Raw genomic sequence first — 26,649 nt, forward strand, 5'->3', positions numbered from 1 at the left:
TGAGTGCAGGGCTGCAGACCCACGGCCCTCCCAGCCCACCAGCCAGTCCCGCACACGGCGCTGGTCAGGACCCATGGCTGCAGTTTAATAAAGAAAGATAGAGTATGGAAGAAGAGTAAGGACATTAATGGAAGAGGAGGCATAAAATAAAATATCAGAGAGACCAGAGAGTAAGGAGGAGGGGGCAAAGCAAGCTCACAGGAGGTGGTTTTCAACCTCTGGTTGCATATTTCTCTGGGCACTTACGAAGGACTGGGGCTAAGAAAGTCAGAAAAGCAAGTCTGCTGTCCGCCAGCAATCGAACACCGCATTTGCTACCCTCGCTCCGCTGGAGAGACACTGGGAATCCATCAGAAAAGCTTAACAGGGGTCCGGAGCAGCTCAGGGAAAGGGGGACGGCGGGGCTGGGAGGAACCTGGAGCAGGGTATCGGAGCGTGATGTGCAGCCAGCCACAACCTGCCGCTCTCCCCCCCCGCGGCGGGGGCTCACCTGGTGCACGCAGACGTTGCACTTGTCGCAGAACACCATCTCGTTGCCATCCTCTCCCTCCGGCGAGCGGCAGACGTCGCACACCACGTCCTCGTCGTACTCGATGCCCAAGCCCTCCTCCGTTTCGATGGCGATGTTCATGTTTTCGTAGCACATGGTCTCCAGCTCCTCCAGCACTCGTTCCAGGGTGATCTCATCCAGCTCGGGCTTTTCTGCAAGGCAGAAGGCAGAGGAGGACACTGATACAGCTCCAGCGTGGGAGCCCACCCGCCTTCAGGGAGCGTTTTGCAAAGGGCTGAGCATTTTAGATTGCAACTCAAGAGGCAAATCCACGGCGATGGTAAGAGCGGCGATTCAGAAAAACGTCTGCTTCTAACTCAGGATGCAGTTTATTTTTCACAGACAGTAACAAAATATTGCTGCTGGCTGAGAGGAAAGAAACCCATTCAGCTGAAGCAATGCGGATAATTAGGTCTGACAGTTTAAATGTTCAAGGAGAGAACTTTTGCAAAGATGCTTTCTGCAGCGAAGGTTCAGACAAGCTTTGGCAACAGAAAGTCAATGCTTTAATTGTTAAGACTGAAAATTGACCCTTTTAAGGCCAATTAAACGGAACTGTAAAATTGAAGCCAAAGGCTGAAACTGAGGACAAATAAGTGGTTTTTCTCCTGGTTGGGTTTAGTGGAATCAGAAGGTCAGACACTGCCATGTCGTGTTTTATTCCCCCCGTACCAGGATCTTTAGTGGGAAGAAGTGGCAGAGGTGCTTTACCAGAGGTTCCTCCAGGGTGACAACCAGGAATACGAGGCCAATACCCAGGAGAGGCTGTTTCAGAGCAGCAACCTCCAGCAGCGGGATGCCCGGCCACTGTTACGGGGGGGGATGCTGCTGCCAGGAGCTCGGCAGCACCGAAACCCAAAAGTGCTGCCTCTCACCCACCCACAAAGATCCCAGTGCCACATATGCAACATGAGGTCACTCCAGGTAAGGAAAAAAAGAAGGAAAAAGTCTGTCAGCAGCAGGAGGGAGGTTCTCTGTGAGGGCTAAGAGGCAGAGTTAAGCCCCCATCGCTCCCTGTCTCCCCGTGAGCACTGCTTCATCACCGGGGAAGGCACAGAGATGCGGATGGAGATACCAGCAGGATGCAATAAAAACCATTTAATCTTTGCATTTCATTTGTGTGTATTATCTGTGATGATGGCCAGGATGCTCCAGAAAGCACCAGACAGCGGAGGAGCACTGCTGTCCAACTTTCTTGTTGCAAGGCAATGGAAGAAAATATTTCATGTATGAGCAGAGAAGGGGAAAAAAAGGCTTGAGGAAGTACTAATACGAACCAGTTATTAATTAAATGTTCAGGGAGAAATCTGCCATCTCAGAAGCCACAGCGTGATGTCCCTGTCCTGGATGAGCTCTGGGACCCTGAGAGGCCCCTGGGGCTGAGGGGGGGACACACGAGACTGGGGGGGTCCCGGGCAGCGCGCCCAGCCCCTCCGGCTGGAGGATGCTGGCAGAGATTGCACCTTCCCCCGACGGCCAGGGACCAGCTGAAACAACTCTGTCAAGGGGGAAAGCAACCCGTAGGTGAGCTCGGTAAGCAAACACACCATTGTCTGCTTTTTTAAGCTCAGTGTTTCGCGTTGGCACCGTTTCCCTTAGCTTGACAAGTCTCTGCAAACATCTAGCCTGGCATTTTACATGTCTGTGTCTGAGATACCATCTAAGACAGACAACACTGTTCCCTATCACAGCCCTTTCAAGCGCTCGAGCTGCTGTGCCACAACACGCCGAGGAACCTGACAATACCTGTTTTATTAGCCAACAGCCCCGGCGAGGAGCGCGGGATCTCTGCAGAGCCCCGGGCTGGCACAGGCTGCGATGCGAAGCATCCTGGTGCTGGCACGGCGGCACAGCGAGCCCCACGCGCCGGAGCCAGGACGGAGCTGCCGGCTCGCTCTTGGCATCGTGCCGGTCGGATGCAACAGGGCAGGGAGTGGGTTACAAAGGCAGAGCCTTATTTTTGCCTTGATGGTGACCCTTTATAAACACACCACCCCAGCCGCACTTGCTCTGCGGAGAGCCGCAAGCCATGACTTTACGTAAGCATCGAAGAAGCCCAGTAAGAACGTATTGCTCCTGGTCAGTGTTTCAGGTCTGCATCTGTGACTTACGGTCCCAGGCACCGGCGTGTCAGCCTGGAGTTACGCCCTTTCTCCCAACATTTCAGGCTCTGCTCTCTTTGCTCTTCTGGAAAACAAAATGATTGTTAAAGTGTTCCCGGTGCTTTTCCCTGCACATTTTCTAGAGCCGCCCCGTGCTCAGAGAGGGCAGGCAGAGAGCCGGCAGCTGCAGGCAGCGTGAGGAAGGAAACGGAGTGGGGTTTCCACAGGAATCATGACCTTGACCTGCCCGCAGGGTCGGGATCGCGCTGGCATCACCGGGATCGTGCTGGCATCACCACCGTTCCCATTTCACCTCGAGTGGAAAGGAGCGACTCCCATCCCACCTCCTGCACTTTCCATCCACAGCGATGCCCCGGCATCATCAGCTTAACCCTGGGGAGAAAGTCCCCACTGATCCCAAAACTCCCGCGCTGGAGCACGAGCGGCTCCCCAGCGGGGTTGCCTCATCAGCCTACATGCAATGTAGTTGTTATACCGTTACGGCGAAAAATATAGATCTCTCCCTCCCGCACGCACACACACGCGTGCGCTCTCACACTCCATTTAGATGTAATTACATTAGGAATTCGTTTGCCAAGCGCCATTCAGAATACCTCGGAGCTTATTGAATTGACAATTGCACTTGATGGGGATGAAGCGATTAATCGCTTATGAAACACTAAACAATGGGGCCTGGGGGTGAAGTGCTTTTTCCATTTGTGCTCCATTTATCTCCTTCTGCATCATATAAAGTTTGTGCTATTAAACTCCATTCATAAAATTGTCATCTTTTTGGCTGCGAAAATGTTATCTGTATTGATTGCGGCCAGCTAAATAGCAAAACCAAAAAAATACTCCACCAAAACACTCCTGGCATGCATGTACCAGTGACACCAGTACTGTCCCCGGGGAAGCAAAAGCAAAGACCCAGGTACTGATCTTGGCTACAATGAGTAAATCCAGCAACATCCAGGGAGTAAGTCACACTTGAGAGCATCACCGGGACTGTGCACTCTACCTGCTGACCAAGAGAAAGGTATTTTTACCTAGTTAAGGTACGACAGGGTCTTGTATGAAAGGTGGGGTGAAAACGAAGCTTTTCTGAGCCTCTGCGGAGAAGGGCAGCGTAGCTGCGAACTTCTCGATAGTTTCTGTCTGGAGAGATGTAGCCAGAAGTGAGAATTTAATCTCACACCAATATAATCACCAGTGATTTGGAGCCATGTTCAAAACACTGATACAGGAGTAAAAGGCTCCACGTCCCATCACGCTCCCAGGAGTCCACCCGTATCCTCTCCCCACTAACACCGAGTGCGTTAACGATGATGGGTTTTGATGTGGCCACCCGGGGACACCCCTGACATCACCCTGCACTGAAGGACTGTCACCCAGGGACCGCTGGCTCCCACCGCGTCCCAGCTGGAGAAAAGTTGTCCTCTCCCGTCCCAGAGCAGGATGCCGGTGGGCAGCACGTACCCAGCCAAAGGAAGCATCCCCCGGAGGAGAAGGGGGACTTTGCTTCAGAAGTGGAGGAGGAGAAGAGGTGCCAGATGATGCTGCACTACAGGAGGTCTCCAGATCTGGTTCAGGAAGGGAAAACGTGTAGGAACCCGGCCTTTCGTTTGAACCTTGCTCCCAGCAGAAAACTCTTCCCCGTATCTCCGCTGTCGGGGTCTGCCATGATCCCTACAGCCCCACAGCCGCCCAGCCCACACCGCAGCTGAAACACAGAATTTAAATATTTTATCCCAAAGGAGCTGGGATCGCTGGGCTGGCACCGAAGCCACAGCACCGGGTCTGGGAGAACCACCAGGCACATTCCTTTACACACCGCCACTCTCCGTTATAATTATTTCTGTAATATCATAATTTATGTGGCATGAAGGAGCAATATTCCTCTGCTAAATGAATTCTCAGCTACTCCTTATCGTGGTGTGAGCCGACTCACTGTGTGAGGAGAAAAAAAAAACAGCTGGAAAACCACCTTTCACAAAACGGAGACCTATTTCTGACTAAATTGTGCTCCACTAAAATCAATTTACTGAAACAATAAATCCTTTTACCCTGTGGAGGATACCTGGAGATAAAACAGCTCATGAACAAACAGTCATCAGGACTGCAGGCTGTGCCATTAGCTGATTCACAAGCTATAAACCTTGAAGTCTACTTTTCAGTAAAAATATATATAAACAAGCAAAATTACTGGGTTTTAATAAAAATAAAAAAAAAGGAAAGCACTTCTGAGATGATGTAGGTTTGTCTCCTCTAGCACCTTTGAAAAACTGAGAGTGAAAGGATGCCAGGTCCCTGATGGGATAGGGGTGTGCAGATACGGCGCAGGGACCACGGGTTCCTGAGGTCTCCTTCCCGCTCGCTGTCCCTCCAGCTCGCCCGGGACGAGTCGCTTCAAACCTGCCTGCTTCAGCTTCTGCCTCCGCAAAGCCGTGCTGAGCATCCTCCCTCCCTCGGAGGCCGGGAGAATGAAAGCAATCCGAAAAAACCTCACTGGCTAGATGTTAAAACTGAGGTTAGGCACTGCTGTGCAGGAGGATGCTTTGAGAGAAGAGTATTTGCCTCCGAATACTGCCAGGAGCTGAGCACCCACGTGCTCAAGGCACCCATGGGGCCACCAGCCAGCCCTGCCCTGGGCTGGGTGCTCCCCTGGGCATCCCGGGTCCCGTCCCAAGCATCCTTTCCAAAGGTCAGGGGATGACAGACAACCACCCCAACGCCACACCAGACCACCTGGGACTCCCCCAGCCACCTCTAACCCATCCCGGTGGGCACGCGATGCTTGGGAGCCGCAGCAATCGTACATTAATATTTTATCAACGTTATTTATAAACAAACCCTTAGCGTAAAGCGTGACCGACAAAACAAACAGCGACACGTAAGCGGCGCGAGCTGAGCATCCACGGTGAAACTTCTAGATATTTTGTTACAAACACAGCCTGCTAATGCACTTAAAGGATTTACAGGAACCAATTATCACCCTTTCTGCCACCCACCGACATCAATTATTGCTCAAATTTAAGACGATGACAAAATGTTTTAGAAGCCACTTTCTAAGCTGCTGCGTCTCTCCAGCGATGTTCGGCACTGACAGAGCTGTCCTGGAGCACTTGTGATGAAAGCCGCCTCGCTCCACCCAGCAGCAAAACTCTGAATATTGCTGGAAACTACTGCAATTACTGCGAGGAATTTATGGAAATAGCAAAACAACGACTTGACATAAAAACTGTGCTGAAAAACGGGGAGGCAAAATATCTAAAGTGTCTCCCGCTGATCTCCAACCATGCTAATCTATACATTAATATATAATCTATACACAATGAAGACATGAATCTATACATTGCTTTCCTGCAACATCTGTTTCTATAAGGAGTTAAATAAGCTCAGTTTTCCCTTCCAGAGGGCTTGCAGTGTTTTCACCTCCGCCAACAACTTAAGGAACTGTCACCTGAAAACACGACTGGATTTCCTTGCTTAAAGATCAGCTCAAAGGCTGAGGCTATTTTCACACAAAATTAGGCTGAATTATTTGCTGGGTTCTTCTTCTACTTCTTCCTCCCCTCCCTTCAGCCACCCTGTGCCTCCCACTGCTTCAGGAGCACCCCGGCCGGCGTCGGTGGAGGTGGTCGCCGGGGGGGGGTGATGCTCTTTGCCCAGGAGAAGAACAGAAACCCTGCGCGCCCACCTCCAGCTCTCCAAGACCCCGTCGTGCTGCTCAGCAACTCTCCGTGGGTCGGCCACAGCGGGCTCTCACCTTCATCATTTCTGATCGCCATCATTTCTACGTCTCTTCCTCCCCTGGGCTCGCTGACTTGTCCGTTTACAAGGTGAGTTCTGCCCTAAATTAAAGTTCTGCGTTAAATTGGGGTATCAGACCCCTACGTTAAGAACAACGGGCTGCCAGGAAGCGCGAGCACGGCACCTGCCTACGGGCAGCTCCGCTGAATCCTCCTCCCATCGATACCAACGGCGTTAATCCAGATCAATGGCGATGTAATGGAGAACAGCTTCCAGCCCTAAATCTGTTCCCAAGATACTTCTACGCTGTACATCGGTACCTCTATTAAACACATCTCCTCCTTGTAATATACCACCAAGTAGTAGAAGATTTGCCGGTTCATCTATCCAGGCACCAAACCTGCTTATGATCTTGGTGGAGAACAAAGATTTCAGGCTACGTGCGGATGTGTGTTGTGGGTTGCAGCACAGACATGTTATAAACCGGCTCCAAACTGGCAGGATTTCTTCAAAACAAGAAAAAAAATTAAAAATCCAAACAAACAGACCCTGAATTATTAATGAGCTAAGCTTTCTCAAGCGATGAGGGGCAAGCAGGGTGAGCTGGGGTGCGGGGGCATGGAGGGAAGCGGGTGGAAGGGCCATTGCTGTGAGCCATCCCTTAGGGCTGGGGGGAAGATGCTTGCAAGGGGGAAGCCGGGCTGGCGGTTAAAGGAAATGGATCCCACCAGACAAAGGACAGACCTCTGCACATCCTCCCGCCAGCCGGGGCTGGGGAGCATCCCTGCGGGGGGAACGGCAGCCCCCGAATGCCCCACATCGGGGGGCACTGGTCCCCATCACAGGGCTCCCTCCGGCCGGCTGCACCGGCAGGGAATGGGGCTGTGCCTCTGCCACCACAGCGCAGCGGGGAATTGCGCTCAGAGTCGTAAAAACAATGGAAGAGCTTCAAATGACAGATATCGGGGTGGCCCTGCACAGCGGATGGAGCCCGGCCACGGTGATGGGCACCCGTGGGTGGGTGGCAGCCACATGGGAACAGGCTCTGCCTGGGGAGCCTCAGGGGGAAACAGGGGCTCCCCGAATCCCGCCAGGATGCGTGGGATGGGGGGAGCCTCGGACAGGGACTCTCGGCGCTGCTGGGTGGCAGGCAGCCGCTCGCCAAGGCGTGCATTTAACGGCAGCCTCTGCTCCATTGAGCGCATCTTGCCCGAGGTTACTCCACCGACTTCGGTTTATTCCACGTCTACTTGACCAATCTCACCTCCACTGAGGGAGGTATCATCTCATTAGTACAGAGACATATCTCGAGTATGCAGTGATGAATTCCCCCCGGAGCTTCAAAAGCAATAAATGTGACCTTTGCATGTTCCTGCCATAAAATACCAGGAACACCTCCAGCTCCCAAGATAGAAGCTGTGGTGGGCATATGTGAGCAGCATACACCATATGGATTAAGTCAAGGGAATACTTAGAAACTTCGACTCTGCCTTCAGCAAAATTGATTCCGGCAATGTTTTTAGCAATTTCTTGAGGATTTTCCGTGTGTTTATGAAGTGCCGATCACCACAAAGCAATCTTTCAGCCTTGGCCTTTGAAGTCTCTCTAGCCTCACTCTTACAATAGCTTTGGATTTAGTGGAGATCACAAAATACAGCATAAAATGTTAATATAAAAACGTAGACTTTCCTCTAAAAGGAAAGGCCTGTGCTGCCTGGAGTGGCATACACATGAATCTGGTTCAGGGTTTCATTCAGACCCACTTTTTTTTACTATCTCATATTGCAGCAGCAACAAATAAAACATTTAGGAATGCTTAAATATTGATTTCATCTCTAGCACACAGAAGTTCCTTAAACAGTACATTTCTACCGAGTACAGTAACAGCTATTGCGGTATCTTACTAGGGGACTTAAAACTATTTAAAGCTGTTTTACATGAAAAACTTTTGCTTTTTGGAGCAATTCCAGGTAATTGGCAGAGGAGCTGGCAGAGTGCAGAGAGCTGGAGCTATCTGGAGGTTTATCTGATCTCGGTGATAAAATTCCATCCCTGGGGTGACCTAAAAAGGACTGGAAAAGCCATGTGCTATGTGCTACGTGGATCAACGCCGTGCTAACGGCAAAGCGAGATGGATGATCTCATAGGTGTTTTCCAGCTCTCCTCCCCGCGGCTCCTCAAGAGCCAGTCAGAGATCAGGCTCCTTCTTTGTCATTAAATATTTTGGGAATGACACATTGTGCCCCTGGACTGCCCAGTGACAACAGCTCAGCTAAACACCCAGGAGGAATTTAAACTTCTGCATATCTCCTGACGCTGGGAGATAACTCCTGACTTCTCTGAATAGGAGGAGAGGCTGCAATTCTCCAGTTAAGTCATGTTAATGATCTCAGAGATTAGCAAAGCTGGTTTGGAAATCTCAGTGTGTGGAGGGCTTCCTTGAGAAAGGGGCTTTTTATGGACTGCCTTCAGACCAACCCAGGCAGGTAGTGATCTTCTGTGTTCGATGCTGAAGGGCACCCAAATCCCACCCCGACAGCCCCGGAGGTGAGCAGCGACAGATTTGCTGCAACAGCTTTCCTCTACGAGCACCCAAAACCCATCGGACAGGAAAACGCATCCCCCCCAAAGCAGCCCGCTGCCTCAGTAGCCCTGATGCCCCGCAGCCGCTGCGGTCCAGGCACAGCCTGTGTGGGTGATGCGACCGTGGTCCCGCAGCCAGGAGCATCCGTCCCGCTCCCTACCTGCCAGACCCCCAGCTCCCCGCGGTGCCGGGGATGGGTTATTAACCAACGCCACATGTTTTTCCCTTTCAAGTCACTGGAAAAAATGCACTAGCCCCCACGCTGCTGGAGAGGTCGGGAGGGCTGGGGGATGGGGTGAGATACCAGAATCCTTCGGGCTGAAGCCATATCCGCAGTGGATTTCAGACGCCAAACGCTGTGTTTCAAAGCTGCTCTCTCCCCAGCGTGTCTGAGGCTCAGGCAGTAATTACAGCGCTCTCAGAACAGAAAGGGGCTGGAGAACCAGCTGATGGACAGTGACGCTCTGCATTACCACCGCTGAAATCCCCTGGGCGCGTTATTACCGTCTATAGCTGGTTACGGCAGGAGGGCTCAGGGGCTTCGTCACAGACAGTGGTCCCATCCAGCCTGGTGCTGTACAAATGTCTCCTAAGGACCGTCCTTGAAAAACCTGACTGGCTGATAAATGACAAGGAGCTGGGGGAATTAAAATGCAGCTTGCTCAAAATTGCACAGAGGGTCAGCGGCAAAGCACCGCCCGTGTCCCGACATCTGGTTCAGGATGTTGCCCTCCAGGATGCTGCGACGTCAGCCCACCCAACGCGCCTGCAAGGAAGGGGGTATGTGGCTGTGACGATGTTCAAGCTCCCTCCTAAATCCAACACGCCCCCGAGGCCGTGCCGCTGGCAAAGGCACCTCTCTCCCCCAGCACATTCCACCCGCGCATCGACCATCATCATCTCAACCTTCCAGTTATCCATCAGCATGAGAGCCCCACATCTGAAAGCCATTTAAGACATTGCATTTATAAGAAGAAATAATAAAGCTACTCAAATTTAACCCAACTGAGCTGGACAAGCCAAATCTCTGCCTGCTGCCTTTCTAAAGTCTTATGAAATACGTACAAGGGGGAAGTGGAAATACAGACCATCCTTCTCTGGAGCCCAGAGACCCCTCTGATGGCCACCCAGCCGCAGAGATGGCTAGGGAAATGCAGCAGAAGACACAGTGAAAGCACAGTGGAGTCAGAAGGATGTCCAGTGTGGGACAAGCTGGTTTCTGGATGCAGTAACGGCAGCTGTGCAGTGTTAGGAAGGATGGATCCTCCGCAAAGCACCTGAGCGGGACCGAGCCACTCAGCTTTGCCCAGGAGCACCCTCTGCTCTGCCCAAGGACTTGACTGTAGCTGCCAGCATCTCAAAACCCGGGTGTGCTAATGACAGAGCTGAGGCTGCTAATACAGGGCCACTTAATGAGGGCAAAGCTGACTGCGATTTGCTAGTGATACTACGGAGTCCACAACACCGAGATTACGGGAAATCCAATATACAGGGTATGTGTAATAGATAATTAGCCAAACTCTAAGAGCAGCCTCTACAACCTTCTTGAGGTCCTGGAGATCGTGGTAACAAAATTTGGTTGTAAATCACATCAGAAGAACAGAGATATTCTGCAACCAAGATCAGCCAACGTGGTGGCCAAGTTCTGAGTCCGTGCAAGCTTACTGAAACAAATCTTACTGCAATCTCACCGAATCTCGCTGCAGTGCTTAGGCAGCAGGCTGAGAGACTCTGCACAACCTTCCTGTTCAGCAGCGTACGATCCGTCTGCTCAAGCACTTGATAACATTCTTTGTCCCACCCCTGACAGACCTTTGCAACGGGGAGTAACGCTTCATGCAGGCACGCTCCAGCTTTCATTGACCTCACAAGGTGAATATTTTGTTATTCTTACCTGTGTATCAGCACCCACACCACAGCAACCCTTACCTAACAAGGACTGGAAAATCCCTCCACGATCTGGCAGGACTACACACCCATGTGTCTGTGCCAGCAGATCTGCCCAGCAGACCATGCTAAGCACTAGTGTCAATGGTCAAATTCCAAGTCCAGGTACTTGCACTCAACCGAAATGCACTAATGGCTTTTCAGAATGTGCAGTGATGTAACAGCAGTGATGCAGGCAACGTGACGCTGTGATATCTAGAGGCACCTGGGAAAGGAGAGACAACCCAGGACCAGCATTTCTGACAATTACACATCTTGACTAGGAAATCTCTTTCCTCTGACTCCATCTGCCCAGTTAGCTACGGCTGGAGAAATGTTGGGGAGATGCCTTCAGATGTGGCAGTCAAAGGAAGAGGAGTCAGGCTCAACACACTCGTCCTGACCAACACCTCCTCCTGCAGTACAGACGCTGCAGGGACCAGATCGGGAGAGGACGACGGTCAGGCAATCAGAGCACGGTCCTGAGTCATCTGGATCTATCGGTTCTTCTGCAAATCTGACCCCTGCTCCACGGGGCATGCTGCACTGTTCCTACCATCATCTGGTTTGCCCTGTTCTTCTTGCACCACGTCCCAAGTGAGTGAGAAGTATTGAGACACACTCAAGATCCTGTACTGCAGCAATCCACATGATGTCTTTTGGAGAGCCTTAAGAAGATTTCTTCTTCGAGGCCTTTTGTTCCACGTGATTACTTAAAAAGCCTGAATGCCCAACTCTGGGATGCCCAGGCAAGGAGAAAACCAACAGCAATACTCACCCATCTCCTTGAGCTCCATATTAACAAGTTCCAACCAGCAAGCATCGAGCTCGTCCAGGTCATAGCGGCTCACTCCTTGCAAGTAAGTCCTCGTAGCTTCCGAAATCTCGGAGCCAGGCAGGCTACTCGGTGAAACCTGTGAAGGTGAGTTCTCCAGCTGGGGTATGATCCTGGAAGAAAAGAAGGAGAGGTTGAGAAAGAGCTACAACGTGCAAAAGCATCTAATTTCTTGCCGTGGAGGACGCGACCACACCGTGTACAAACCTGACTAAGAAGGAAGCAAGCCCAGCAAAACCAAAGGGGTTTTGTGCACTCGGTGTCACCTCCTGTGCTCAGATGCTCAGAGGACCACAACTTGGACACAAGCACTTCCCCAGAGACTGCTGGGCTGGGAAGTGACGGTTTGGGTTGGGATGCATCAAAACAAGCTGATTTTCAGAAAATGCTGAGCACACCCCAGCTGCCAGCTCCTCATCTCAGGACCTCAAACCTGGAGTCTGCGCTTCTCCCAGCATCCCAAAGCGGCGCGGGGAGGCGGCAGCGTGGTGGCACGGCTCCAGCATCGCGCCTGCTGCGGAGGGCCAGCCCGCATCCCGCCACGGTGCAGCTCTGGCTCCCGCCGGGCTGGTTTCCTACACGGAGTCATGGCCCCCCACCTCGGGCTGCCATTAGGAGGGGAACGAGTGGTCTGGGAATCAGGCATTTGGGTTTTGGTCTGTGTAATCTGTATATTGGTCATATTAACACCAATCCCTCCAGAAATAAAACCAGTATCAGTGCTGCACCCAGGCTTTATGGCCACATCTCATTCTTCCTAAACACCCACCGATGCTTCTCGGTACGAACCAGCCCGCAGCCCGCACGGCTCCACGCTGCAGAGCGCCCTGGGGAAGCACCGAGCGGGCGGCTCTGCACCGGGTGCTCCGCAGGAACGTGCCTGCTCTTCAAGAGCTCTGCAATCTCCCCTCACGTGATGAGAAATTAAACCATTTTTCCACTTTGCGTGGCTCCTTTCTTCCTTCCCGCTTTCCCTTACTACCAGCCTGGTGGCAGCAACCTCCTGTGTGTTTGGATTCCTGAGTCAAATAACTCGACCTACGGCTACAGCCGCCGGCACCAACCTCGTGTCGCTTCCCCTGATGTCAGAGGGTTGTTTCTCCGTACGAGGGGCTCACAGTCTCACACAGGAATAGCACTTCAGGGCAGAAATAGCCTGTTCAGCAGAAATACCCCATCCTGCCTGTGCAACCCGGGCATCTGATGTGGAAAGCCCACGCAAGCACGTTATGACTAGCGACGCTCTCGACCAGAGCCAGTGGTCCTGCCTGCCGGGGGGACCGCGGCACCAACCCGACCCTGCTCCATGGCCACGAAGGGGCATCCCACAGCCTCACAAAGGCAGAATGCGCCCGAGCCATGGGATAAACGTGAGGACGGGGCTACCGCAAGGGCTTCTGCTCACCACGCTGCCGTCTCAGCCACACCGGCTCCTTCCTCCCTGCGGGCAGGAGGGCGGCGGGCAGGCACTGGCTTTGGTACCACCGCGTGCTCTGCGCCCTGTGAGTATGAGACTCTTTTTGCCCAGAGGATGAATTTAAGCACAACGCTCCGTCCTAGTTACATTCAGAAACACGAGCTCGGCCAGCGGCAGCTGAACGCCTTCTCCCCGCTGTGCCCTGCCCGAAGTGCTCAGTGGGAGCACGGGCATCTGTCGAGTCTCTCCGGAGGTCTCCCAGGACTGGAGGAAGCCCCAGCTCTGCCAGCGCTTCCCCTCTCACCCGGCCTGGGACCTGACTGCAGGAAAAATGAGTTACAGCTTGGCGACCAGAAGATGCCCAGCTTTGCTTGCTGACCTCTCCCTTCCAGCCCCACTGCACCAAAGTTGACTGACGGGCTTGTGGTGGAGCCGGTCCCAGCATGGGTCCGGGGCAACTTTCCTTTACCTACAGCAATAGTTTTCCCACTCATCTACAGAAATTAACTCTTTACACGAGAAAAATCAGGTCCAATAGATATGATGGTCCAAATACTGATAGCAACAGTGACTCCTCCAGCCATTAACTCCTCGGAAGCAATTACTGCTGATTTACTGGGGCACAACCGAGACCGGATCCTGGTCCTGGGCTGCTCAACCGCGATCCATTTGCACCATTTGCAGAGTGACCCCCGATTTACAACACCCTCCAGTCAAGTCCCTGCGACCGAGCCCCACGTTGCAGGCAGGCTGCCGGCTCCCCGCTGCCACGGGACACCTTCGGCGTGCCATAAACTTCAGTGCCGCGTTCACACTGTGCTGGGCAGCACTTTGGCAGGCTCAGCGATGGAGAACATCCCACGGTGGTCTGCAAGATTTGTTCTGAGCGCTCACTAATCACAGGGATGGGGAGAGGAGCTGCCTCATCTGCTGCAAACTCTCTGCACAGAAAGCGAACAGGCGCTCGCCGTCAGCTCTTCTGCCTTTTCTTGGCAACTCTGCGGCAATATGCATGACACTTGCCATGCACACGTCAACAGTGTCATGCGTAATGACATGCAAGCAGAGGACGAGCTGGAAATGAAAAGCAGCCTGTGGTGCCAGCTGACAGATCTCTGCAAAGTTGGGAGCCGGAGCTCGCTGCAGTATTTGCACAGCTCACATTTCCTCTCCCAAATACCACCTCGCGGCACGCATGTCAACACAGAAAGATACTGCAAAGAACAAACAAGCAAACAACAACCTGCTGCAGCACGTCACCCCCTTCCAAGCAGCTCCTCTGCCGTGCAAAGCGTGAGGATCCAACCCTGCTCTTGCACCAGCACCAGCTGCGAAGCCCACTGGCCCCTGCAAGGCTTTTGTCTTCTGCCTTGTGTCCCGATTTGTAAGTTAATGTCAGAGCATCGAGTGCCTCGTGCTCTGTGACGTGTCTGGGGCAAAGCTGTCGTGGCCATCACGTAACCAGCTGAATCGTGGTACCAGATGCTCCCAGGTCTGTAAGCGCCAAGGGAAGAAATTCATGCCCAGCTGCCCTCGGGAACGGGACCCCACCTGCCTTGCCCGAGGTCGGGAAGGAAATCTGTGGCAGGGCAGGAAAATGAACCTGGAGTTTCTCCAGACCCAGACATGTAGTTCAATTGCTGTCCTCTGCAGTCACAACCATTGGAGGCACTTCCAGAGCCACCAGCAGGAGAAGCAATAATTTGACTGCTCAGAGAAGGGAACATCAAGCAAGGGGTTCTTTTTGCCTCTTTTGCCTTACTCTCCCCACCAGTACATCAAAAATAAAGATGTGCTCCAATACCCTGAGGACATCTCCAAATTTCAGTTCAGGATCTGAAAATAACCCCATGAAAAGACAGCTCGCAGAGAATCCCCAGATTTTAAAACGAGCTCACTGTAATCTAGGACAGGGCTTGGGGAATTCGGTAACGTCTGTATTTAATGCAGACAGCAGTAATAACACTGAAACGAGGCATGCTCCGGTCAGGCTTCAGCACTTTGATCCAAGGAGCTCCCAGCCCCCTAAAATATACAGGAGTCACTGGTACAACCTGCGTTGGTCCAGGAAGGACTGAACCTCTCCTTCCCACGAGCCCAGGTCCAGCTCAGCTTTGCAAAGCCCCAGGCCCTCGGTGGATCAGCAGCCGGCTTGGCACAAAGGTCTTACAGGACAAAGCTCAAAGCCGTTGAGAAAAAAAAATAAAAATCCTCCAACTGCCATGAATGTTCCTGTTGGAAGGAGCTGCCTGAGCAGCCGGGGACGGCGCACAAGCCTTCATTAAAGTCGAGTTACACAAGCTGCTCACGGAACAGCCGGCTGCAACAGGTGATAGGCTGACACAGGGCCAGCCGGGGATGCTCGGGACGGCGGGAGAAAGGAGCCGCTATTTTTAGCCTGGCATAAAAGCGGAAAGATTAATGCTCTGTGTGCGTATCAAAGGAGTGGCCTGAACAGGTCATTCACTGTATTGACAGCCACTGAAATGCACTTAGTCCGATAAGGATGCTGACGGTGACTGGAGAAATCTCTTCGGGTTATCTATAATGCGGTACATACGACACCGCCCGCTGAGAGCCGAGCCGCCGCGCTCCCCGTGCCACCGTCGTGCCGGACGCAGCGCCCGCCCAAGCCCTGGCGTGCGTGTGCAGCCTCTGCTTCCTACCGCCGGTATTCGTGGAAAAGGGATTTTGCTGAACCTGATGCTCAGAGACGGGAGACGAGTGACTCTCCTTGGGTCACGCAGCCGCTCGCTGAACGCGACCGACCCCCCCAAAACCCGGACGGGTGCTTAGACCGTCAGGTCCTGGCTTTGTGCAGATGATGTGGAGATCACAGGCAGCTTCACGGCGTCACTGATGGTAACAGCACCGCCAGCACGAAAGCTCGATGTCCAGCCCATCCTAACACCATGCTGTTAAACGGAGCCTGCTTTGGTTTAACGGGAACTGGACTTTACAGAGCGATTCTTTGCTTTTCACCACGTCACCGATGATGGAAGTTCAAGCTAATTAAGATACAAAGATCTAATGGCGTGCTCCACATGCTCGCTGGCGCTCGGTTAAAAGGTGTGAGCGTGCCAAGACAGCGATGGCGGGTGCTTCCCCCCCCTCCGGAAACACTCGTTTTGGGGAGGGTTGGTCGAGCGCTGCAGCTCCGCGCTGCCTGCACAGCCCCTATCTCACTGCGGTTCGCTTCCCTTACTCACTGTTAGTCCTATAAGGAGTAAGTATTACTATGAAAAGTAATCTTCTTAAGAGAACCATTACACTTTACTTTTGGAGCTTCCTCTTCACGGGCAGGACCCCATGCCCCTATGCTGATCCGGCAGCACGGGCTGGCATCGCCCGGAGTTAATTCGGACTTGGGGTTGCTGGGACATGTTCGTGCCCTATTCTCACCATTTCAAACACCAGCAAACGGAGAAGGTCGGAAACGAAGAAACTGCCTGAAGACAGCACCTGGCAAAGAACTTCTAACCCCCAAACCTGCTGTCTGTAACCAAGGGAAGAGATGAAAAATGGAAGATGCCCCACATGGCCCACCGAGGCCCTTGGCGTGAAACCTGCCCCTAACCAGGCTCTGAGGCCGACGCAGCCACGGAGGAGCGAAGTCCATCAGCCGGAGCCTCCCCGGGCGATGCCCATGGGAGGGGGACACGGTGCCCATCAGTCCCAGGAGGATGAACGCTGCCATCGAGACCTTAGCCGCAGACTGCGCACACCCAGCGACGGGCAGACCCGGTGAGGCCAAAACCTGACCTAGGGCACCTCATCGGAAAGCAAAAACTGTGGGTTTGGATCTGGCTCCTATTACACTCATTTTCTACTGACATGAATTTTATGACTTTAGTGTAGCTACGCCTGATTTGCCCCAGTGACTCCAGCGCCAGGTCTGCACCTCCGCAGGGATAGCAGTGCCGTTCGGCAGGATGCTTCGTCCTGTGGGGTGGCTCCGAGCTGTGACTCCGATACCTGCTGCCCAACAGTGCCTTGGAAATCACTGCAAAATTATTTTTTTATACAGCGAGCAGCTTGTATAACCCTACAAAGACCTGCTGGAAGCCTGGTCCAGATCAAACCCGACTCATCCGCAGCACTCGGTTAAACAGGAGGCTGTTACGGCTCGCTAACGATCCACAACCACACGGAGAGGCTATGTCTGTTCATACGACTGTCCCTCCCGCCCCGAGGGGTGCAGGCGGCTGCCAGGTGCCCGGGGCTCACACGGGACACCCCGAGCCTCTGCGAAGACCAAGCAGGACGCGATGCCCGGAGGTGTGCAGCTTCCCGTCGGTTCCCGGATTTGCTTTAGTGGGTAAAATCATGTTTCTAAAAAAGCCAGCCGTTCCTGCCTGACACATGCTAGCACACCTGCAAAGAGCTTCTCAGTGTTCAGATATAAAGATCAATGACTGCAGAGACAGTTGCCTTGGGCTAGGAGAAACGGTGGAAGGAAGAGAGCCTACAATTTAATACAAGAGAGCAATCCTTTGGAAAAACCCATGCCCTGATTTATAGCAATACAGAAACCAGACCGTGCTGTGCACCCCTCCTCATCTACAATAACATCAAGAAAACTGGAGCCCGGAAAGCTGTAGGCTTTGTGCTGCTTTCTGCTCCGTACTGCACTGCAGAAACAACTAGGAAAAAAGGAACAAACCATGGAGGCTGCCCTCGCCAGCATCTCCTGCCCATCTCCCGCTGGGCTCCAAGAGCTGGGGCTGGCAGGGACGGCATCGGGGCTTCGCTTGCACGCAGGACCAGGGCTTGATCCCTTCGGAAACATCCGTGTTTCCACATAGCTGCTTGGTGGAAAAAGAAAAGCCCCGGCTGGGTCGTGAGGATGTCTGCACACATACCACCAACTCGCACAATTTCTGCGGTGAATTTTGCATGACGTGCTAATATTATTCATGCCCTGGGTTCAGGCATCCATGATCCCATGGGAACAAAGCCTCCCTTCTTATTTCTAGTCTTGCTTTCTAGTTTTTCCTCTCCTATTCCAGCCTCAGGAATGGTGGGAAAGATGCAGGACTTCCTACCCGCTTCAGGACACCAAGACATCGCCCGTCGTGCAGGCCGTGGGAGATAAGGGATGCCCACAGGTTGTCAATGGGGCCGTGCTGGGCAGCAGGTGCCTGGAGGAGTCTGGCAACATGCAGGTACATGCTCAGGGAGATGATTTTCTAAAGTCTGGTGAAAATACCCATTCCTCACCCTCAGCGAGAGCCAGCGGTGCGGCCGTGCTGTGCCCTGGCATCTGCCTTGGCTTGGGAGAGCACCCGCACCCCCTCCTGCTGACGGCACCAACGCAGCCGCCCAGGCGCTCCATTGATTTTTCCTTTCTCAGAGAGAAAGCAAGAGTCAAGCTCTTAATTACCTCAATTACCAGTTTTCCTGTTTCCCTTTATCTGTATCAAAGGGCTTCTGTAGGCTTGTGTAGAAAATTTTCTCCTTTTTAAGAAAGCAGTAGTCAGGTAAACAGCAAAAACAGTGCTAGGAAAATTAATTACCGGGGCATTTGTGAGGCGGAGAACTCATCAGCCCAGCTCGTTTGCACTGACCTGCCGTCTCCATCAGGGCCAACTCCTGTATGAGCAGATCTCCACACCACGGGAGGAATTTCATATGTCTTCAATGGTTCTTCCCAGTCCCCCAGAGTTTTGATGCTTTAGTTTTTAACCCCTAGACTTGGTTCAAAGAGGGTTGGAGATGCTCAGCCCCATGCTGTATCAGCCCTGCCATGTTCCCAATAAACGGTGACGGTGACACACGAGCATCCTTGGCGGCTTCCTACAGCAGCAGACCCCGTGCAGGGCATGTCCCACCAACCCACCCAGAGTGGGTCTGCATGAAAAGCAAGAACATGCTCCAAAGAGCCCCAAACCATCTCTCTCAAACCTAAACCAGAGCAAAAGAGTCTTGGATAGCAAGCGATGTGTTATGGAGCATGCGGACAAGACAGTCTCGAGCATGACCCTGGGCTGGGGATGGAATGCGTCACGAGGCCAGGGTGGCTCATACCCCAACAGGGAATGTCTCAAACACACCAGGATGGACAGGTGGCAGAGGATAAATAATGCCAAAGTGGGAAATGAAAACATTACAGGAAGTAACGGCGTGGCCTGAAAGTTCATCAGTACAACATAGGTGTGTTACAGAGAATCAGGACCCTACGACAGCAATGCAAGGATTTCCTTCATAAAAAAATTCAAGCAGAAATAGCTTCACTGGACCTTGAAGGTGTACTCAGGTAAAAAGCCCCTTCTACTGAAAGTAAAAAAGAAACAGTGCGCTGCTGAGGAGCACAGCAAGCACCATGCTCCCCAAATGATGCTGTTCTTGGGTCAAAAACGCTGTCTTGGGCAACATCTTCTCAGGTGTGCTACCAAACAGCTCAGAGAGCCCTGAGGTGCCCTGGCCCTCTGCCCTGTGCGTGCTCTTCAACACCATTCCCACCCCACCCCAAAGTGACCACCGAAGCCCTCCCTGTCCCTCCAGCCCCTACGGTGGAGGAGGATGCAGTGCTGGGAAGGAAGGACCTGCCCGGCTCTGCCCGGTGGCACAACGGCTTTACCTGCATCTGAGCACCGTCCTGGAGCACGCAAACACAGCAGACCCACAACCAGGAGATAAGTCACTTCTCGCCGATCCAGGGTGAGCGGCTGGTGGGTTTGGTTGCCCTCCTTAGCCAGAGCACTCCAGCAAGGCGGCTTCCCATTAGCACCTCGCTGCTGCCCCGACGACCCGGGACAGGGCAGTGTGTGGCCTCTCTGTGCAATGCACTACTGAGGTGACTCACGTTCCAGGCAGGGCTTGGCGGGACCACACGCCTTCCCATCGCAGCTACAAGTACTGGCGTTCGCTGGGGATGTGCCACCACCGAGATGCTGCGGCTCTCCCCACATCATCACGGCAAAGCATCACGGAGGCAAAGCCTCCGCCAAGTGCTGAACCATTTGCAGAAGCTCGATTACGCTGGAGGAGCATTTACTCCTTTATTTATCCAGCCAGCCAAAGACATGGCATTTTAAGAAAAAAATATCTGTATCAATCAAGGGCTTATTTAAACGAAGGGCTGAAAATTGGGATCAGCCTGAAAAGCACAACAAACCTGAGGCCATTAGTCTGAAAGTGGGTCTCAAGGGCACTTGAGGAAAAGGAGTAAGTGGACCCCAACACTCTTGAGGATCACATCTATCCCTGGAGAAGATTACGCAGTAATAAAATATACTCAGCAAATTCCCATGGTTAATCATCTCTGTAAACTGAATGCTTCACTTGACTGAAGGGAGAAGGCATTTTTTTCTATACGCTCCCTTTTAATATACTAGAGAGAAATAATTAATCCTGCGTAGTGTTTCTCTTCTGAAAATACTTCATTTTATTACAAGGAAGGCTTTAGCCAGTCATCTTTTCTTTACCTACGTCCAGTCTAAATTAGTCTTGTCCAGTGTCCATAAATAAATCAGCTTAGGAAAGTCAGTGCAAAGATAACTCTGCCAGCGACCTTCGGCGGATGCTGACACTGTTGTTACTGCCAGCTCCGCTCGCGGGGGAATTCTCCTGCGGCACACAGCGACTTTAAAAAGGTGATTTAAAGGGATGATTTTCATTTTCTGTTTATTACAATAGTATCTAGCAGGCCATTTGGACCAGATGCCCAATCTTCTTATGAACTTAAGCTAATAGATTTTATAGGCGCTATTGCTTCTCAATTGCGGAGCGGAATTTAAGATGAAGATGTTAGAAAAAGAGCCTCGTGGCGTAAGGGTGAAGGACGGGGGTGTAGACGTGGTAGATGGTCACAGCAATGAGCTGCAACCCACAAACAAGATTTTGTGACCCTCAGCGTACGCAGGTCGAGATTTACCATGTTACAACTGCTTATTCCACTTTTATGGCTTCTACGAAAGTCTGCAAAACCATGAGCCAAAACCTATACTCCCAAAGCTGGGTTCAAAGAAGAAAGGGAATGCCAAGAAGATATTAAATGGGTTAGGTTTTACATTTACTGGCCAGATGTTTAGACCGGTATGCAAGCTGGCTAGAGCAGCTGGATGAGCCTCGAGGCATCTTCAGGACCCAGGTCTTGGTGCTAACGGGTGCTTTGGGTGCCTGTGTGCTTCACCACTCCCCTCCTCAACTGAAGATGCTCCAGGCAACATCGGGGACATCCCAGTTACCACTTCAAGAGCTCACAGGCCTACGGGCACCCTGCTGTCACCCCCGGCACAAGCCACTGGCAGGAGACTCGAAACCAGAGTCCTGGGACCCCGCAGGAGGGACCACAGGTACCCAGCGCCTGCCAACGCGTCCTCCTGCGTGATGGAGCAGAGAAAGGGCTGGAGGCAGCTGGTCCCGGGGAGGAGAGCGGTGACACAGTGCGTCTGGGCAGGCCGCTGGCACCAAACCCTTGTGTTTGAAAACAAACAAGAACCTCAACAGAATTAAAGCCCCGTTTTTAGCGGGCACTGCTGGGACCGCTTTGTTCAGAAAAGTAAGAATTTGCAGTATTTCCTTATTGGCTGCTGGAGCCAAAACCCCTCAGGGCTTGGCAACAGCCTTTGCAAATCCACAAAAATTCCTACGTACATAACAGAGCGGCTGCAGGTGCAGGGCTCAGCCCGAGGGTGAAAGGCGGGTCCGGGAAAGGGGACCTGCAGTGGCTGTCCCGTCTGGTGGCCTGGTCTGCCACCCCGCTTCGTGCTGTCCGTAGGCTATCCTCATGTCAGGGGCTACAAGCACATTCTAGCAAAAATAGTTGACGGAGGTAACGTAACATCAACCCTTCCCGTGTACATCCGTGCTCAAGCAAGCAGCCCGGTGTATGCGCAGGGTTCATCACTGCTGCTGATGGGTGTGATGGACGGCTGGGCTGGCACTACCCACTGGCATAACCTAAACCTTCAGTAAACCGCTTTTCCCAAAAACCTGCGCAGGTGGAAAACACTTTGTTCAGCTCCGAAGCTCTCGTTTCAGCTTCGTGCTGCTGTTTTGGGAGAACAAAGCAGCTGGATTTTGGTCTCGGGAGGATCCACCAAGCTCCTGTAACAGAAGCAGCCGTGCCCAGAAGGCACCCCCAACTGCCCAAGGACCGGTGGCCAACGCTCAGCACCCTGAAGGTCCCTTTGTGTCACCCAAGCGGCACTCGGGATGCTCAGGAAGGGGTTAAGGCTGCTTGCAGCAGCGTCCTGCCCTCCGGGTACCAGCAGCCAGTGAGTGTGGCTCCAGGTGACGTAATGCCTGGGTAATGCCTGGGTGGCTGCGCGGGCTGCACACCCCATCCCTCCTGCACACCCCATCCCTCCTGCACACCCCATCCCTCCTGCACACCCCATCCCTCCTGCGCTGCAGATGTGTCAGGGACCCCGGGATGCATCAGGGACCCCGAGATGTGCCAGAGACCCCGAGATGTGTCAGGGACCGTGGCATCCTCTGCCAGGCAGGGACCAGCTCAGGACAGCGCAGTTCAGCTACACCCGTCATCCCTTTAGCTGTTGTTTTTTCCAGCTGAACCCCAGATGCTCGGCGCTTTCCAAGCAGTGAATATTAGAAATTACAATTATCAGCTTTTAAAACACCTTCAGCGATCCGGAGCGTACGGCAACCAGCGCCGCACAGCTCCGCAGGGTGCAGCCCCAGCACAGCCTCGCCGCCCACGGTTGCCGACACCGTGCCCACGGCTCAGCTGGGAAACTCCTTCTGTTTCCAGGGTCTCGCTGTTTGGGTTTGGAAATCCCCCTGTGACAATTCCATTTCTGTGCAAAATGTCAAGGACCGGGTAGGGTGGCCCCTCATGTGCGGCTGGCAGTTGAAGATTTGGAGAGGCAGGTTCTGGAGGTTTTACAGAAATGTAGCTGAAGCTCCAAATTGCAATTAACAGGTGCAATAAGAAAAATGTTCCATTTTCCCCTCTCCATGTAGTATCTCCTCCAGTAACAGCTTGTAACCAGAATGGGTCCTTCCAGGCCTCTGGAATAATGTAATCCTCTAAGGAGAAAGTGATTCACTCTTCTTTGATGTGATAAAAAGAGGAAAACAAGTGAACAGGAGGCACTAAACAGCCATCTTGTTAAACCCAGACAGCTTTTCCAATTTCGTTTCTGAGCTGTTTATCACCATATAAAAAGCCTGATACTCAGCAGACTAGATAAAGACCAGAGCGTTGATGTCCCTGTCTTTCTCACATTTATATTCCAGCCTAAATCTCGCCGAGATTTAGCTCAACAAATGAATTATTTCTCAACTCTGATTCACTGCCCAGAAAATCATGGGAAGAGAAGGGACCTGGTAAAGAAGTGCCCAGGTGCAGCGCTGGGAAGTTGCAGAGCGGCGTCTGTGGAGGAGAGGACGGGCACCATTTCACAGCAGGGTTCATCTGCACAACTTCTGTGCAGAAGAAAACCACGGCTGCAGGGACAGACAGCGATGGCCAGGCCGCGGTTTGCTGGTGGGCTGGCTGGAACAACAAAACGCAGATGTTTTTCTGCTTGACTAGACAAAAGCAGCGTCTGGGCTGCGAGCAAATACGCAATATAATTTTTGATGCTGTGCAAAGATCTTCTTCATACTCCTTTCCCCTCTGTGCCATTCAGCTTTAACAGCGGCATGGAAGGCAGCAGGAGGGGACTCTGACCCACTGCTGGGAGGAGGCGCAGCCTGTGCAGCTCTTCTGTCTCCGAAATCCAGCAAAACACGGCGGCCCCGACCCCAGGGCAGCTGCAGAGGATGCTCAGGCAGCATCTGCTCCCCACAGGCAAGCAGGGCAGAGCCAGCACCAGCACCCATGGGTGCTGTTCTCCTTCTCCCAGAGCGCCACTGACCTACCCGGCGGCCCTTCAGGGACCCATGTTGCATGCCAACCTCCTCCAACCCCAGCCAGCAGGCTGCAAGCATTCTGCTCATTACCATTTAAGCAATATATATCTTGGAACTGCTCCTAGGGAAGCAAGGGACACTTGAGCGTATGTTTTCTGGATATAAAAAGACAAAAACCGTTGCTTCTTCATGTAACTTAAGCCAAGCTACTAATGTTAAAGCATCTGGAATTAATTATCTCAGCCAGATAATGTTTCCACTATTATTTCAGTAACGCAAACGGCTCCGCTTGTATTTGTATCAACCTACTAACGGGGACCAGAGACAGACTGCACCTGCCATGCTCTGAGCGGGGGCTGCGGGCGCGAGTCGCAGCGGATGGGGAACTGGCCAAATCCCCCCGACCCTGCTGCTAACGGAGCTGAGCATCGGAAGGCTCCAAATACAGACAGGGGCACAAAGATGACTGTTCCTGTGATTAGCACAGTGCCATCACACGGGTCTCCTTACACAAAACCAACGCAACGAAAGCAAAGCTTTGAGGAATTTGAAAAGGCAGCATCCAGCCTTTTTTAATGTGTTTTGGATCACTGCGCTAACGCTGAAACACAGGAGAACAGCGTTGACGCTGAGTCACTTGAAGCAGCGCACAGCCCATCCCACAAAACCAGGAGGGATCCGTCTGCCTCTTGCACTAGCCACGTACTGCTACGCAGCTACACTTGTCTTCCAGATCTTCTTCAAGTGCACTGAAGAAAAAAAAAACAACAAACCAACCCACCTACCAGCTCTTCTCCACCTCACCAAGGTCCTGGGAACGTGGTAACGCAATGCAGGCTTCACCTCAATTCAACAGGATTATCCACCCACAAGAACCGAGAACCGAGCAGCTATTCCCGCTGCCGGGCTGTCCTGGTCCTCCCATCGCTCTGAAGAGCGTTTAATACTTTCTTGTCTTGTTCAATGGGGACACAAGGTGCACTAAATCACCGAGAGGCGATTTAATTACTGCTGCGGTTGCAAGCAGCGGCAATCAGATCTGCTACGGTCTGCCCAGCTATACACCAGGTTCACGGCTCTGGATGGAGAGCGGAGGTGACGGAGCGAGATGCGGAGGCTCCCGAGGCTGTACCAAACCAGAGTTTGCCCTGAGAGCCGTAAAACTCCTTACGGAGCAGTGGGAATTGAGCCTGCTTATTCTATACATTTACTGCTGAAATACACTTGACTTTCTGTGTGCTTGATCCAGTATAAACCACAGGCATCCACTGGGAGGATTAGCAAACATTTAAAATAAAAGTCCAAGTGGCTCGGTACTAGGTAAGAACAGCCTGGATTAACACGTTTCCGTAGCAAACTAATAAAGGTGAGGACTTGCTGAAAGCCCACACGAGAACTTGTCAAGCAGATTGTAAACCAGAAATGATTACAACTAACAGACAGAGTAAATCAGGCTTATTCCTTTGCGAAGCACTCACAGGCACAGGGCACGAACTAACAACCCTCTGCAGCACCGGTACCACCTTTTGCACTGCCCAGACCCTCGGAACCGCTGAACCGCTGTGATTCACCCCATCCTAACTCAGCTATCTAAAGGACCAGCAGGACAGACCCCCCTGCAAACAGCCCGTCCCCCCACCACTGCTCACAGAGACAGGGGCTGCCGGAGCAGATCCGACCGGAGACCTGCCCTTCCCGCGGCGGGGCTGCACGGGGACCTCACTGATGTTACATCACTGGGGTTTGGGGTTTGTTTTTTTTTTGCTGTCGGTGATCAGTGCCACTGGCCAACCCGTCCTCGCCGCGGCCAGGCGTCACCCCAGGGGTCCCCGGGAGCGGGCAGGGCGTGCAGGCACCGAGCTTTCCTCTCTCTGCGCTCCCATGTCCCAGGGCTTGTGATCTAAACATTCAGGCCTAGGGCAGTTGGGATTTTTCTTTCTTTTGATCAGAGCAGAGCCTCAGATCTTGAAAGGGAAGCGTACATGTATTTCTGAAGCATACCAGAATCCAGGCATATTTAAGGGCAGGCAGCCACAAAATGGGGATAACTGACCCAAGAAATAGCCTTTTGTAAAATTGCCAGTGTGCCATCTGCAAGCCCCAAACTCACACATTTTTCACGATGAGCTGAAGAGGGGAAAAAAAAAAAAAAAAGAAAAAAAAAGAAAAAAAAAAAAAGAAGGATCATGTTAAAAAAATAAGCTCTGCTCCAACAGATACACAAACTGCTGCAGAATCCTGCCTGCCCCTTCTGCAGCAAAGCCCAAGGGAAGCTGCTGATGAGTCAACAGCCAGCCTGCATCGCCGACCGAGGAAAGGAAGTCCAATCTCAACACTCGAGAACAAAGTGTGCTGGTTCATACAGTACATGCTGAGAACGAAGCCTCAGAAAGCCCTCCCCGGGCTGGGAGCCGTGCTGCTGCGAGGATACAGCCTGGATGCCATCCAGGGCTCCCGCTGCACGCCGAGGAAGAGGGAGAGGTGAAGTCCAGGCATTGCTGGGACGTCTGCATCGTGCCGGGCCAGCCTGGCCGCAGCTCCTCGGCATCACCACGCTCCGCACCGCGGCGGATTGCTCCTGGCGTTGTTTTCTCCCGTTGCTGGAACCGCTCCCTGCCTGTGCTGGGTGTTCTGGATGTGGCATCCAGCCCTGCCGGGATG

At 52.7% G+C, this 26,649-nt stretch overlaps 1 protein-coding gene across 4 annotated transcripts in view; it reads right to left on the bottom strand.

The window, feature by feature from the left end:
• JADE2 (jade family PHD finger 2) overlaps positions 1 to 26,649 on the bottom strand; it is an 81,721-nt gene that overhangs the window by 26,421 nt on the left and 28,651 nt on the right. For all 4 annotated transcript variants that reach the window (XM_075766220.1, XM_075766217.1, XM_075766219.1 and 1 more), the window contains exons 5-6: positions 11,691 to 11,860; positions 491 to 702 (exon numbers count right to left, since the gene is read on the bottom strand). In XM_075766220.1, the coding sequence (XP_075622335.1) occupies positions 491 to 702; positions 11,691 to 11,860 (382 nt within the window). The remainder of the gene's footprint in view (positions 1 to 490; positions 703 to 11,690; positions 11,861 to 26,649) is intronic.

This window comes from Balearica regulorum, chromosome 14 (genome assembly GCF_011004875.1).
Source record: "Balearica regulorum gibbericeps isolate bBalReg1 chromosome 14, bBalReg1.pri, whole genome shotgun sequence".
NCBI classification, from domain to species: domain Eukaryota; kingdom Metazoa; phylum Chordata; class Aves; order Gruiformes; family Gruidae; genus Balearica; species Balearica regulorum.